The sequence below is a fragment of the Anopheles moucheti genome, chromosome 3 (assembly GCF_943734755.1).
Source record: "Anopheles moucheti chromosome 3, idAnoMoucSN_F20_07, whole genome shotgun sequence".
NCBI classification, from domain to species: domain Eukaryota; kingdom Metazoa; phylum Arthropoda; class Insecta; order Diptera; family Culicidae; genus Anopheles; species Anopheles moucheti.
Genome location: NC_069141.1, coordinates 86,247,687 through 86,262,540, shown reverse-complemented (window position 1 = coordinate 86,262,540; position 14,854 = coordinate 86,247,687). Strand labels below are relative to the sequence as shown.

The 14,854-nt window shown below is 46.1% G+C and overlaps 2 protein-coding genes across 2 annotated transcripts in view; both read right to left on the bottom strand.

Annotated features, from left to right (window-relative positions):
- The window catches only part of LOC128305748 (sodium-coupled monocarboxylate transporter 1), a 36,339-nt gene extending 34,429 nt beyond the window's left edge, over positions 1-1,910 (bottom strand). The window contains exons 1-3 of the mRNA XM_053043342.1: positions 1,670-1,910; positions 1,370-1,576; positions 1,107-1,255 (exon numbers count right to left, since the gene is read on the bottom strand). Coding sequence (XP_052899302.1) covers positions 1,107-1,255; positions 1,370-1,576; positions 1,670-1,910 — 597 coding nt within the window. The remainder of the gene's footprint in view (positions 1-1,106; positions 1,256-1,369; positions 1,577-1,669) is intronic.
- The window catches only part of LOC128305747 (protein ECT2), a 96,925-nt gene that overhangs the window by 16,548 nt on the left and 65,523 nt on the right, over positions 1-14,854 (bottom strand). The gene's annotated exons all lie outside the window — the stretch shown is intronic.

Genomic DNA, 14,854 nt, shown 5'->3' with positions numbered 1-14,854 from the left:
AAATGTATGGGTTCTACTTCCCTTTGTAGCTTCTTACCCAAAAAAGCTGCACAGATAACCGGCAACAAGAAAATGCAAATAAGATGGGCGGAATGGGAGTTGGTAAACATAAATTTAAGGAAAAACTCAACTCCCCTACACCGGTTATCACCGGTTACCAAACAACATGCGCATCGCTTTCCTCGCCTGGCCCGATGATCAATCCGAACGCATGGTTCGGGTTGGTTCCAATGCCGGAACGGAACAGCCCATAACACAACAGCCACACATCGTTTCGGTAGAAAAGCAGAAAATTGTGAACTTGCCGGTGGTTCGCTACTGCGGGTTGATTCGATTTAACGACCGAAAATGAAAGACAAGATCAAATATAATCAACGCAAAAGCATCATCAACCCGACTTCGGGTTTCGGGATCTGTGCAGAGAGAAGAAACGGAGCAAAAAAAAAAGCCACACCCCAAAGCCACATCCGGGGGGGTCTGCCATGTTTAGAGGCTTCTTGCAAACGCACACGAATGGAAGTGCAAGTGCGTGAACGGAAATAAAACACAACCCCAAAGGCGAGATCGGTACGCCGGTGTGGAAATGTGGTTTGTGGAAAACGCATTGTGTGTAACGGAAGGCTAGGCAAACAGGCGGCCAGGTGGCGGTGGCGGTGTGTGTGTGTGTGTGGATGAATGAATTGAAAGTACGGCACAAGCAACTCGCAACAGTTTTATCGACGTGCGAAATACCGTGACCTAAGTTTACGATACATCCAGCGCGGGTAGGAGAAGCGATCCCGACAAAACTCCCGGCCACCGCGTATCCGGAATTCCTGGATCCATAAAAAAAAAAGTTCAACCGATACTGTTTATGCCCGCAACACGGGAGCGCCATCTTTTACCATCGTTTCCGGGAGTTTTGCACGGCACGGTAGGCGAATCGATGGGCTTAACTCAAGAGCATTCGTAAGCCTCGTGCTAGCGTTCGCACCGATTACAGGCTTCATTCGTCCCGAAATGTATTCAGTGGAAAACTTCTGCTTCTGTAACTCTTTTCCCCCATTAGCCCCACGACGTTACGCCTGTTTTGAAATGACGCATGGACGAACGGGAGCTGTGCTTACCTGGAGAATGTAAAGTACCGCACCGAAAACTCTGATCCGCTTATCGAACCGCATCCCGAGATACTCGTAACAGCTGGTGACCTCCAATTTGTAGTAGATGGGGTAGAACACTTTCACCGCAATCGGCACAACCAGAACCATCGAGATGACTGTTGGAAGCAGGGCAGGAAAATTATAGATTAAAAACTGAACTGAACAAAGCCTATAAGGACCAAAGCCTCTCGAGTGCCTTCATCGTCCGCTTTTGGATACAAAAGTCTTACCGATTAGCGCGAACTGGGTGCCATTGAAGAACATCTCCGACGGGTTACCGAGCAGCTCGATAGCCGTGATGAAGCTGGTGGTCAGACTAAGCGTCACCGGAAACAGGCTCATGCCCGAACCGAGCAGGAAGTCATCGCTGGAGGCCGCTTCGCCACCACCATTCGCATCCGATGCACCCTTCGGACCAAACCATCCATAAAACACGCCTTGGTGAAGAAGCAGAAAAGGAAATTTATGGAAAACTTTGCACAATACATCCAGTTCTAACACGCTTCCGCTTGGTGGAACCCGCTCCTTACCGATGCCTATTGAGATGACCAGCATGGCTGCGACAACCAAGTAATCGTAGACACTGAACGATGGTTTCGAGTCTCCCGACGGTTCGTTGTCTTCACTGTCTTCCACCGGCGTCACGTCATCCTGCACCATACCGAGCCTGGTCGAGGCCGATTCAACTGCACCGAGTGTGACAAAGCACACCGCCAGCACCACCAGACACCACCACCGAGCGGACGTTGCAGCGGACATTTTGTGCGCCATTTTCTCTGCCCGCGTGCTTCTACCGAGATGTTCTTTTGTTGTCGCACGCGCTAAGGATTTCCGGTCAGTAAGCACACACTCACACACAGACTACAAGGACCACCAGGGACTGTTCTCGATCCCAGGATGGTGCGGTGCGGTTCGGCAAATCTTATTCACACTCGTAAGAATTATCTACACACACACACACACCAAGATGAAAGCTGCGGTACGCAGGGTCGTTTCCGGTGAAGATGACGATGGTGGGGCAGAACTTAATTTGCGCTGCGTTCGTACCGTAATGGCGGTCTGGTGCTTCGGGGTGTGTTTTTTTTTTTCGTGTGGGCGAGTGATTTACATCTCCACGAAGAAATGCACAGTCTGGAAGATGAAAGTATTTTTGGTTCCTGTGGAGAAGAGAAATTACATTATCGTTTGACACTCGGCGCTACAGTTGATTAGCCGCCCTGCCCGCGTGGATGTGTGTGAGTGAATAGAGGCTACCTTAAAGGAAGGCACGCTTTCGGTGGGGCGATTCTCGCAGCGTCAGAACAGTACGGAACTGTGCTATCACGATGCGTCCCTGGCTGTCCCTTTGGTATAGCATTCGCTTTCGCAGCACAAGCGCACAGTGAATTCCCCGAAAGATAATTCTAACGCACAAAATTCACACTATAAATCCTTGCAGTCGGCCGTACCAACACAGCCCCGACACCTTCCCCAAACAATGGGACACCTATGATCTCGTTTTGAAAGAAAACTTCCTACTAACCGCATCCGATCGCTCACGGCAACGTTTATACCGTGTGTGGGCACTATCAAGATCTTCGCAAGATATGTCCCGAGGTGGGTGGCCGGAGACTAACCTATTGCCTGGCGTACTGCACTTCTGGTCCCATCTATCATCCGTGACAGCACGCACCGTAACCACGCCGAATGGGGCTATTTGTTGTGACGTGCAGTTCATTTTTATCTTTGCCCCGCCGCGCCGCGGCCCTAACCGTCCCGTTGTAACAATAGCGGTAGCAGTGCAGATCGGTTGAGTTAGAAGAAGATCCATCCAGTTCAATCTTCAGAAATGCAGTGCGGTCTCATTCCCTGCCAATCGACATACGCGCGAAAAATTTCGAACCCGCATACCCGAGCACTGTGGTATTGGTTCGATAAAGGCACAGCCCGGTATGCTGATTGGTGGGTGGCTGGCTTATCACGGGCATGGGCAACACGACTGAGAAAAACGACACTAGCAGATGCGAAGTGTGTTCTACTCAATACAAACGTTTTGGCGGTCATTTTACGATAACAATTTATTGATAAAATTCATAATTCGAATGGACAAGAAACTGTGATTAATCGGTGAAAGTTCAGCCTAGTTATATATGCTTACTCCAGTTATATAATTTTTATGATTATTTCTATATTTAATTAAATACATTTTTCAATACACTAAAACATATCACGAAGCATTTGAACCCGTAGTGAGCAATAATGTCATTTGTATACATAGTTCAATAACTCCAATATTGTATCAATCAGAAATTAATATATTGTCGGATGTATCAAATGTTAAAGAAAACAATAATAATCAGTATATTATTTTTGCAAAACCCCAGCAACCCATGGCGAAAGAATCACCCAAATTCGGGTGATGTGACCCTGAACGTGTTCACAAAACAAACGGGGTCCAAATAACCCAATAAATATGCATTAAATAAAACAGTTAATTTAAATTGTTTTTTGAGTTTTGTAAATATTTTAGAAAATAAATGAGCGTTAAAAAAGATGCCCAAGGACCCCACTCGTAACGATTAGTGTCAAACAACAATCAAACTTCTAACGCATTGAAGAAACATATCGTAGCATAAAGCCACACTGATAGCTGTAATAGGTAACACAAACAGCATTGAGCTAGGTTGTTGCACCGAACGTGACTATCGTATATATATACACTCTAGCACCAATTGTTTGTCGAAACGATCGAGCGATAAGTTAATTTCGGGGACCGGATATTTCAGGAATCCATCCACCATCGTGGAAACAACAAACAACACTGATCTTCACGCGTGACTCACCATGCATATTTATAGGGTGGGAAAACCAAAAAAAAAAAAAGAGCTGAGGCCGATAAGAGCAATTGGCCGTAATGTTCTTCAACCTGCGTCTGAAGCACATCTCAAAATGGGTTGTTTTTTTTTGTTTTGTTGCAAAATGAAACGGGGCGCGTAGCTGATAACGCCTTGTAACGCCGACCCGCATAAAGTTAGCTAAACGAATCGACACAAATTAATCAAGATGTTATCGCGTGTGCGGGGCAGGACCCGGGAGAGTGCATGAGCGCATAGACACACACACACACCGGAAACATAATTGATAGACACTGGGTCTTGATTAGATTGATATGGCTGATAATGTTTTGCTGCTTTTCCTCGCCCGACCCGAACCCACTCACTCACACATACTTACACACACGACGTTGAGTGCCACAATGGCTGTTTGGATTTTCCACGCCGATTGTTTGTTTGTTTTTTTTTGTTTGTGTGTGTTTTACTTCCTATTATAAATTGTTCATAATTACCTCAACGAAATTGGCGCTTCCGGTGCGGCACTTCACGATACTTGAGAAACGTTCTAAACTGCAGCAGTACAATCAGTCCAAAGCTTCCCGTTCTGTATTGCATTCGCGGATTCACTTGCTTCTAGCCACGCGCTAGGACTTTGGGTCCGTGTTTTCCCCCGCTTTCTAATGTTGCTGCACTCCGTCAGTGCCTCGAGTGCGGACGGTTTTTCATGAACAAAACACACTGTTTAAAGGTCCACACTGTAAGTCACTATTCATGCACTACGCATAACGCACGCCATTAACCACTGTCCACTGGGCTATGTGGTCTCCGTGTGACTACACCGCACGAGAGTAAATAGGAAACTCAATTAAACGCAACCGAACCGACCACCATTTATTAGAAAAATGCTTTCGCGATGTGTCCCCACCCCGTGCGTCCCGAGCCCACCCTCTCGCATTCGAGAGTGGGGTAAGGAAGCTTCCGATCGATATCGGTGACATACTCTAGACGCACACTTACAACCAGAAACGCAGACGATCGGGATATCTCGGTGGCGCAACAGAACAAGATCGCTATCTGCTATCGGTAGTTTTTCAAAAGGAACTCCCCATCCCCTCTGCTGCGTGAGATAGTAGTAAGAACAAAAAAACAACAACTTGATCTTCGTTGTTTTCCTCGCTGTGTGCGTGATTCACGCCAAGGTGCGTCTGGGTCAGTGGAACATCTTTCGGCCAAAAACAGCCAACACACGTGTGCCGCTCTCTATTAGCACCAAAGACCGTGCGAGTCAAAATTTTCCATCCCTCCGCGGGCCGTACACAAGGTGTATGTGCAAGCTTCTGCAATGTTTGCACCCTTAAGGGCTGCGTCCATCAAGGCCCAACCAACCGGTGACCACCCGGTACCGGGCGGATCAGCTGAGCTAGAAGAGGATGGAACTAGTTCAAACTTAAAGCCGGCGGACATAACCAGCTGCGGCGGGGTGTGCTATGCAAGCGCGATCGCAACACAAACCGTTGTGGGCAGCGGGGGCCGGCACGACTGCCTGCGGTACTTACGGTCGACTGACTCAGCAATATATTTCATTGCGGGCGCAAAGAGATGCGTCCCGGTGAGTTCTGGTGTGGCGAGAGATATCTACCCAGAACTGCAATAAAAGCAGTGATCTCGATGTGAAAGTCATCGAAGTAGGCAATGCGTACGTAAACTGTCACCACAAAAGGGAAAAACTCACCACACCCCGACCTTTGTTATGAACTAATTAACCTTTAGGAGTATCTAAAGTCCTTAACGTCCCACAGATGGGGCCGCTTTTACGTTGCTGCTATTGTACCGAGAACAAAGCACTGGGAGCAAGTCATCTACAGTCTCATCCACAACGAACATCAAACGATCCACCACCAACAAGCACACTAAGTTAATGGGGTTGACATTAATTAATTGTCTTAATCCGGAGTGTATCACACAGTGGCGTACACAACCAGAGCGAGTTTATTAACGCGTTTTTATTAATCCGGCCAGAATCTACCATCCGTAATAGGATTACACACAGGGTGCAGATACATCACTTACAAGCTTTTTTTTTTGTTTGTTCACCAAACACACCACACGGCTGGGAAAACTTTTTCATTCATTCCGTCTCCGCATGCCGTTGGGGACACTTTGACGCGGAACGGATGGGCACCGGTCCCACAACAGTGTGTGCGGGATTGAAAGCACTTGACAATTTTTCTCTCACATCCTAAACTGATGCTGTTTGGAACACAGTAGGCATCTGTCACGCTACACGCAAGCAAAAACCCCCCAAACCACGTGCTACTTTGATCGAATTCATTAGTTTTGGTGGACGCAAATGTCAAGTGTGCAATATTTTGAGCATAAATCAATTAAATCTGGGAACGGGTTCGTTATCTTCGAGGTTTGCAATGTTTTAATTTCCTGCCCACTGTGACTGTGACGCGCGCTAGCGATGCCGGTGGCACAGATTGAAGCTTTAATTTTATGACCATTCGGCAGAATTGGTTGACGTCGTCTGTCTGGGGTGGCCGTTTAGAAATCTTAACCTCAAGTGGCTTTACCAGCATGGTACCCGAGAGGAGTGTCGAAGGCCCGAGACGCTTTGTCAAGTGCCGGACGACTTCCAGTGCTGAGTAAAGCATTGTTCACCACAAATATTCAAGTAGCTAGCGTTACAATACTAAATCCGTGCCATTTCTCCCTATCTCCCGCACCGCGAATCGGGGCTCCACCTCAGTTATCTTTAAATAGCTAACGAGATTTTATTGCGCTAATTAAAACGTATTGAGTCAAGTGTCTGGGAACAGCTCACCTCATATTTTAACGGCTGTTTCGGGCCAAATTTCTCAGATAGAAGCACCGGCGAACGACAAAATCGTCAATCATCCTAAACATCAGTTGAATGGCTTTTTGCAGCAGCACCAGGTAGGCAAGACGGTACAGCGTCGCTTTTATCACAATTCCCGCACGGGCAACGACACGTGCGCGCTCTCTCCCCCCTGGCTGCGTCACAAATGGACGTTTGAAAATAGTTAAACTTTGGTCGTAAATTTTCATAAACATTCCACGTCGCGCCGCGTAACGGCGTCGGTTGGTGGAAAAATGTGTCCTGCAACACAACGCCTAATGGATATAAATGGGACATACTTCGGCGCAGTGGCCGAATAACTTGCCTGGATACGGCATAAAATCACATTGACCGACAGCACCTGGTGACCTTTGTGATTTGGTTAGCACTTCATCAAATCACACCGGGACCGGAAGTGAGGTTGAAAAATAATGTTTTCTAATGGATGTAAACATCGCCAGCAACAACAACCTAACAACAACAATTTGTCAGCTACTTTGTTTACGGACTTTCTTAAATTAAAAAGACCTTCCCGCTTGGTAGGATCCTTTACAGGTGAAACATTCCTAACCGGTTGGTAATACGCATTGAACAACTGTTAATATTGATCGCCATTGGACACTTGCACTGTTTTTTTCTTTTGTTTTTGAAGAAATTCACCTTTTCCTTAACTTTACACACTGTACACTGGAACCTATCGGAGCACCTTTCAACACGGTAGATATATCACTTGTGACCACAAGAATCACATCTGCTCAAGAACTTTATTAGCAACTGGTAGACTGCTGCGCGAGACACCCACCCCACGGCATGATCTTCATTGACTGGAGCACAGTTCGCAACACTCCACCGGAACTGGAGTGACATTCGAGCGAGATAACGTGTCACTCTCTCGCTCATCTACAACAACCCCCACAACACACAGGCATATCGGCCGATTAACGTTAACCATGGTACCAGACGGTACACACCTGGAAACCGCCTCAAACCGATTCGAACTACCAGGTGTACACGGTGCAGACGGACGCGACGAGAACAGCACCGTGTCACCGGGGCATTTCGGTTGCACTGAGTGCACGTACGGCGTGTGGTCGGTTTGGTAAGGATAGAACCAGTTCAAACTGAGCCGAAGATACGCTGACCTGTGCGTGCGACGGTGAGTGTGCGTGTAGCGTGCAGAAACTACCGATCGCGATCACGATCGCGTTGACTCACGTGCTGCTCGAACTGACGTTATGTTGTTGCGCGTGGAACAATGCGCATGTGACATCTGGAGATACACGGATGTCAGCTGAAGAAGAGAAATGTTGAACACTTTCGAAGAAGGAATTAAACCACCAGAAGCAATCGATCACCAATAAGACAAGTGTTTCATACTGTAGCGCATTGACGAAAGATGCCAAAACTGGTTGCTGAGATCATCTTTTAAAATCACGGTAAATAACCTTGAAAGTCGCGGCCTACACTTACAATGACTTCTGGAATAAGTGTTATATTAGCTCACCAACAGTTTGATTGAACTGAACTCTACCAGATACGTTGATGACTTGCTGTCTACTTTAACCTTCTCTTCAACAAATAAAACTTGTATTTGTAACTTCTTGAACTTTGCGAAACCTGTAGCGCAAGTTCGTGGAAGCTGATGTCTGGACGGACAACTTTGGATACCTCACAAATTAAGTAAATAACACGGGAAGCAGAAGCAAGATAGTAGGACGTAATAAGAAAGGAATGAAGGGCACCATGCTCAATTAACAATTACGAAGACTCAGAGCTTTTACGGAGCATCAATTACAAAAAGCTTATTTCTTTAGTCACTACAAGCAATTCAAATTTCACCAACACTTTCTACAGGTATGGAACAGAACTAACCAACTGATCGTTTTGCTGGTTGTTGTTCTTAAAATAATTCACACAATTAGCTGCATCCAAAAATCACCTTTACCACACACGCAGTATATGTTCACCATGAGAAAACACTTCAAACAGAGCAAATGCCGGGTTGCATCATGATTATCGGAACCAAAAAAAACAAAATCCCCATCACTTCTCCCCCACTGCGCCACATCCTTATGCAAATGCATACATTGCATTGACAAATTTCCGCTAATGCAACACCTCCCTGAACTCGCGCCTTCACGCGGGCACATAATTACCAACCGATGCGCAAGCTAAATGGAGCGTACATCCCAATCGTGCCAATCGGTAAACAGTCCACAGCTGGAATCTCCCATGCACCATTGCCGAATGAAATTTGTCGAAAATAGTTAACAGTTCTCTGATTAGCGTGACATTCGAAACGACAACCACCGGGACAACCCGCTCCCCACCCGCACATAAAACGATATCTAATTGCCGAGCGGACACGGCTGACAGAGTGTGTTGTTGCCCGATAACCAGCTCCCGAACCAGCGCAGGGCCGGTGGGGCACAAATTAGTAAGCTTAACAACCGATGGTTAGCGGATGGTCATAAGAACGCGAATTGTGCCCCAAAAATGGGAGCGAGTGTCCGAATGGGAACCACCCTCTCATCCTGTTGATGCGCCATATGCCATCTTTGGGAAAATGCTTTTTAACAGCAGCCGTTAGTCCGTCGTGTCGGGCGGGGTAATTGATTTGATGGCGAACATTGTGTGGCTCAAAGTACTGTGCGCGTCCGCGTTCATTTCGCTAATTAAATTGCCATTTGCCACTGCCACTGCTGCTGCTGCTGCTAGGCAATAGGCGACGAATAATGTGGGTGATGGTGGTCATTTTTCGCGAACTGATTAACGATGATTGTTTTGATCTTCGAAAATACGCAGGCAGCACGTCAGCCGAGGTGACGATATGCGCGATATCGGAGCGGTTGGACGTGGTATAATGAATGTAACGATCGCGCGACACGCTGAGTCAAGCGTCAATAACCTATTTTTGGTGCTCTTGCTTTGGCTTGCCATTCGCGCACCCAACGCAAACCGCTGCGAACCTGATCCGTGCGGTGATCGGTGCATTCCGGCCGGGTTATGCTACCTTCACTGTTTCCGGTTTCTTATGCGCGATGCCGAGTCAAGGGCGCATGCGAGCCAACGACCACATTATCGATGGCTCGTTGGATCACCGAAAGTGTGACTCGGCGGCATCACCGCTGAGGAACTGTGGTTTGTGATTATTGTCCATTTTCGTAACCGCTATCGCTATTTCCTTATAACTGTTTGTCACGTTTCTCGCTCGCATGCGAAACGCCATTCCAACGGGGGAACGGGAATGCAAACAGACAAACAGTTTCAGGTAGCGTTTCTTTCTTGCGCGCGGGATCGATGATTGAAGTTTCGTTTGACCATCAAATTAGCATACGATCGAGAATGATCTCGTGTGAGCTAGACATGAAAGAAACCATTGTGGGAGAGCGGTTTTTGGAGCATCTTGAGCATGGAAATCCAAAGCGGATTGACGTGAATGGGTGATTTATTGTCTGGCAGAAATTGCGTTAGTGAAAATTTGAGTACCTTGCAAGATGTCATTTAATTCAAAAGATCAGCCCGCCGTTCGAGCAAGTTTATGCGTCTTCATTGCCCATTCAAGCGTGTAACTTCAGAAAAGACTTTCGAGGCTCCTTTTCTGCACAATGCTTGGTGCATTCAAGTCTTCAGTCTTCGGACCTTGAGGCCTCTTGCTCTTGGGAACATAAGCGAACATAAGTGAGTACTGAGTGTAAAAGTATTCTAGCTCCATTTTCTCTTATAGTTTCATAAAGGCGATGCCATGGACAACTTCATAAGTAAGGTTTAATACATAATCCCCAAGAGTGTTAAGATGTATTCGTAACGTAATGTATTTAAGACAATGTACAATGTCTGTAATATTTTCCACAAGCTAGTTATATATAGAATAATAGTAAACTACTTTCGTCTTGGAAGCTAGTGCATATCAAGACAGTGATTACCACGAAACAGACGGATATTGTGTTCCTCAATTAAATATGCTAGTTCTTCTTTAAACAAGAGACAGGAAAGCTCTTTGTTGCGAAGGTTATGCCATGAAAGATGTGACCATAAGAATCCTTTTTTTTGTTTTGTTTCGTTAGAACGGCCTGGCCGTATCGACCATAAGAATCCTTAACGTATCAACAAAACTACACTGCATCGTCTCGGTTTCCATAAATTACTAAGAACTGTAAAAGATTTTTGTTATTAATATCATATGTCAGATCAAAATGCAACACTCGAGCAAATGTACTTAAAAAGATGTACTAAAAACGCAGAATATTACTTTGTGCATGCAACTGGAGCTTATTGAGTTACCTCATAGAAGTCTACGTACTTACCTAACCTGCGCTACAACCGCTTCTCCATATTGGCCTGCTGCAGGAGCCCTCTAAACCCCCAATCCTTAATCCCGGTCTTTCTGGCCATCACTCTAGCTCCATTTGTACCTACCATGCCTCCTCTGTGTACATGTAGACGATCCAGATGAACTTTACAGACTGGGTCGTCCGGCGTCATTCTCATGAAGTGACCACCCTACCGTAACCGAACGAGTTTAATCTGCTATACGACAGTGAGCTCGTCGACATTATAGCGGATCCTCCATTGTCCTTCCCATACGTAAAAAGTAGTCGGTAGTCATAGAAGTCTATATTTCTTTATATGAGGCGATTCGTCCTACTTCATAAATATACTTACTAAGCTCTAGAATGCTCACATTTATCTAATACAATACTCAAAACTGAACGGCGTTCATAGTGACAATCATACATCGAAGTGTTCTTAAAATTATGATTCACTATATTACACACGCCAGACAGTTGCTTTTTTTCTCAGAAACACACAAACATAATTAATACAATCATCAAGCTAACCATCTACGGGCAAATTAAACATTTCGCCCTACATTCACAGTTGCTTTTTTTGTTGCTGCTTTCACCCGCCGGCTGTTCTAACTGATGATTTGAAATATTATCTATCACAACACATACAATTACCGGCCTGTCCTGCGAACCGGCCCCATATCCGCGTCTGGCCGCCAGACGGTATTATTAAACATCAACCATCAACAAGCGCATTCCTAGCAGGAAACACATTCATGCATTGGCACACGAATGTTTGTGGAGCAACTTTCCACCGGGTAAATAGTTCAAAGCCCGCTTGTGCAGAAAGCGGACGGATTATAGCGTGGGTTGCAGGATGTGCACATGCCGGGGCCCATATACCGGTACCGTCCCATCCACGATTCAAGTGTTTTATTTATACTTCTAATTATGATAAATTGCCGCATTAGTCGGCCCGTACTTGGTGCTTGCTTGCTGCACACACCAGCAATCCGAGCCGTAGCATATGAAAATCATTAGCCAATCTGCGGTTGAAGCAAAAAGCTAAACAATGGCATCATCATACGAGAAATCAAACAATGTGCCATCGCGTTGCGATGTGCTTACACAGGAGCGGACCCTTTTTTATGTTGCTGTTGCGTATATGCCGAATCGATTGGCTAAATATAGCGCAAACGTGTACGTATTTATTTTTACAATAAACGAAAAGCACCAATCCGCCAATTATTCCGCTTTACTGCAAAACTCACACAAAAAAGCTTCCATTTTGTGGTCTGCTCGCAAGCCACTAATGGAGGGCGGTTTCCTCGACATCAAGAGGAAGAATGGTTCGGTTTCGGCACACGATAGGTAAATTGAAATAGTCTATCGCTAGGAAAGTAAAGTGCCCATAATTGAATCGTGTGCTATCGCTAATTGTGGATTGAACGAGAAAATAACAGCTAAAACAGAGTGTCGCTGGTTGGAAGGTGAGAAGAACGTGTCCAACAGGCCCAACAGTTTGGAATACACAGTTTCAATTACCTTACAACACACAAATTAGTTGCCTAACCTAACCTACAATTAGTGGCTATTAAGCTGATTCACATAGCCCAAACATTTCGATTCTTCAAATCCTCTTTTTTCATTTGCAAAAGAACGCTTTAAAACAAAGCTCCACGAGCACTTAAAGCTCCACCAACGACCGAACTCTGGTGGGTGGGCGCGATGAAATTGGCTGTAATGTTTACATTCGCAATCATGCAAAGAACAGTGGCAAGAACCGGCCTCGATGGTTCCATTCCTAGCAATTAAACATTCAAACACTTGCCAAACGGTAATCTCCATCCCAATGGGAAAAAAGCAGCAAGATTGATTAAAAGGAAAAGGAGAAACGAAAGGGAAAAAAAGCAATTTCAAACGACAGCATCCGATCGGACGGAGATGCCAATTCTTTACCAGTGCTTCTTACTCTTTTTTCTCCCTTAATGGGCCGTTCTTTCGATCGGTATTCGAACCGAATTAGAATTCATTGCTCATCGTCCTGACCTTTTGCCTTTTTGTGTGCTTTTTTTTTGCAAACGTCAGACATAAATGTGCGACCCAAACCTTTCGCGCCTCCTCAAGTACACCTTTGTCTGCTAAGTTTAGCCCAGCCGTACACAAAACCACCGATTGACCTTCAGCGGACGAATGATTGATGCCGGAGAGCAAACCAACCAACCGCACCCACCACCCCCCGGGCGGGGATCTTACATCGGGAAATCATCCTGGTGTTTGGTCGATTCGACGTAAACCAACACGGACACACGGCAGGACTTCGCATGCTGGGTCACTCTTCAGTCTGTTACCTTTCATCGAATGGGTTATGCTGTGCTAATGTTGACTTACGATACACTTCTCTTCGTTCTTCTTCTACAAAACTCCACCCCCCCGCGGGACATGTTTTCTCCGTGCAAGCATGGGGTTTTGTGTGCGTGTCTTGCGTTAACCTTTCTCTCGGGTTCTGCAACGCCAGTGTTGTATATCCAAAAATATACAAATCATTTGCTGATTACCCTTTTTTTTTGGGGGGGAGGCTCGTAAACGATCAAAATATATCGACATTTACGAGGTTCAACCGTATTGGACACTGCGGCCAAGAATAGGACCGCATTTTTCCCCTGCTTTCTCATACGCTTTCTGGCCAGGTCAGTTTGTTTCTTCTATTCCCCACCGTTTGTGGACGCGACGCACTGAAGTTCTAGTCCCGGTCACGAATCGAACCCAACACCATAGTTCCGCAATGCGAAACGGTAACAGCAGCAGCAGCATCCCGTCTTTGCACACTGCTCACAGCGCCTTCGTTCCACCCGGAAACAAGACAAACCATCCGTCGTCGCCCATTGCCAATTCCTCGCATTCGTTAATCTCACTGTACCCACCAACTCGTACGGGAAGGGATGCTTTTTTTGTTTGCTCCTCCTTCCCATCGAATTACGCGCAAGGCCACTGCCCCAGGTTGGACGGCTGTATTTACACAGGATACACCGAACCAGGGGCAACGTTCTAAAGGATGATTATGTTTGCCGATTGTCCCGGGAACGCGTCCAACAAGGGGTGTGGACGTTGAAACGTCTTCACCGTAGGACAAAAGTTTCTCCCCCGAGTGATCCAATTATCGGGTTTCCCGGAAATCTTTCTCCATTCTGCGACCGGTGCCGCTTTTACCACCACCGGGTAATCATGCAGTCCGGTGGGTTTTCCAACGTCGGAGATGTGAAATATCTGGCACAGCTGAAGAGTGTTGGGTACTTCGTGTAGGTGGTGGTAGGTGGTTATCGTTACGTTGGTGATCTCCTGGGGGCATCCCGACACGGTTCAATGAGAGCTCGGCCCGTAGGTGATTTGGCTGGTAGTTACAACGGCCTACGTCTACGGAACCCCCTTACGGTGATTGAGTATCCATCACTTAACGCACACAAAAGAGCTTGTTCCCCGGTATGGTTTGCAGCCATTTTGTTATCGAATTTGTACTGCTCTGTGTAACAGACTGGAACAGAAAAACAAAATAAGAACCATGCAATAATCATTTCTTATGTAAATGATAATTCACACCTTAATCTGTAATATTCAAACAAGAATCTCAGTAGACAAAGAATACACACGCCACAGCGCACGTATTGCAAATGGCGGGTGTTGCATAAAAAGATTACAGGCAACTGCTTCGAGTAAGTAAATTTAACGAATGAAGAGAGATGACACTTTCCC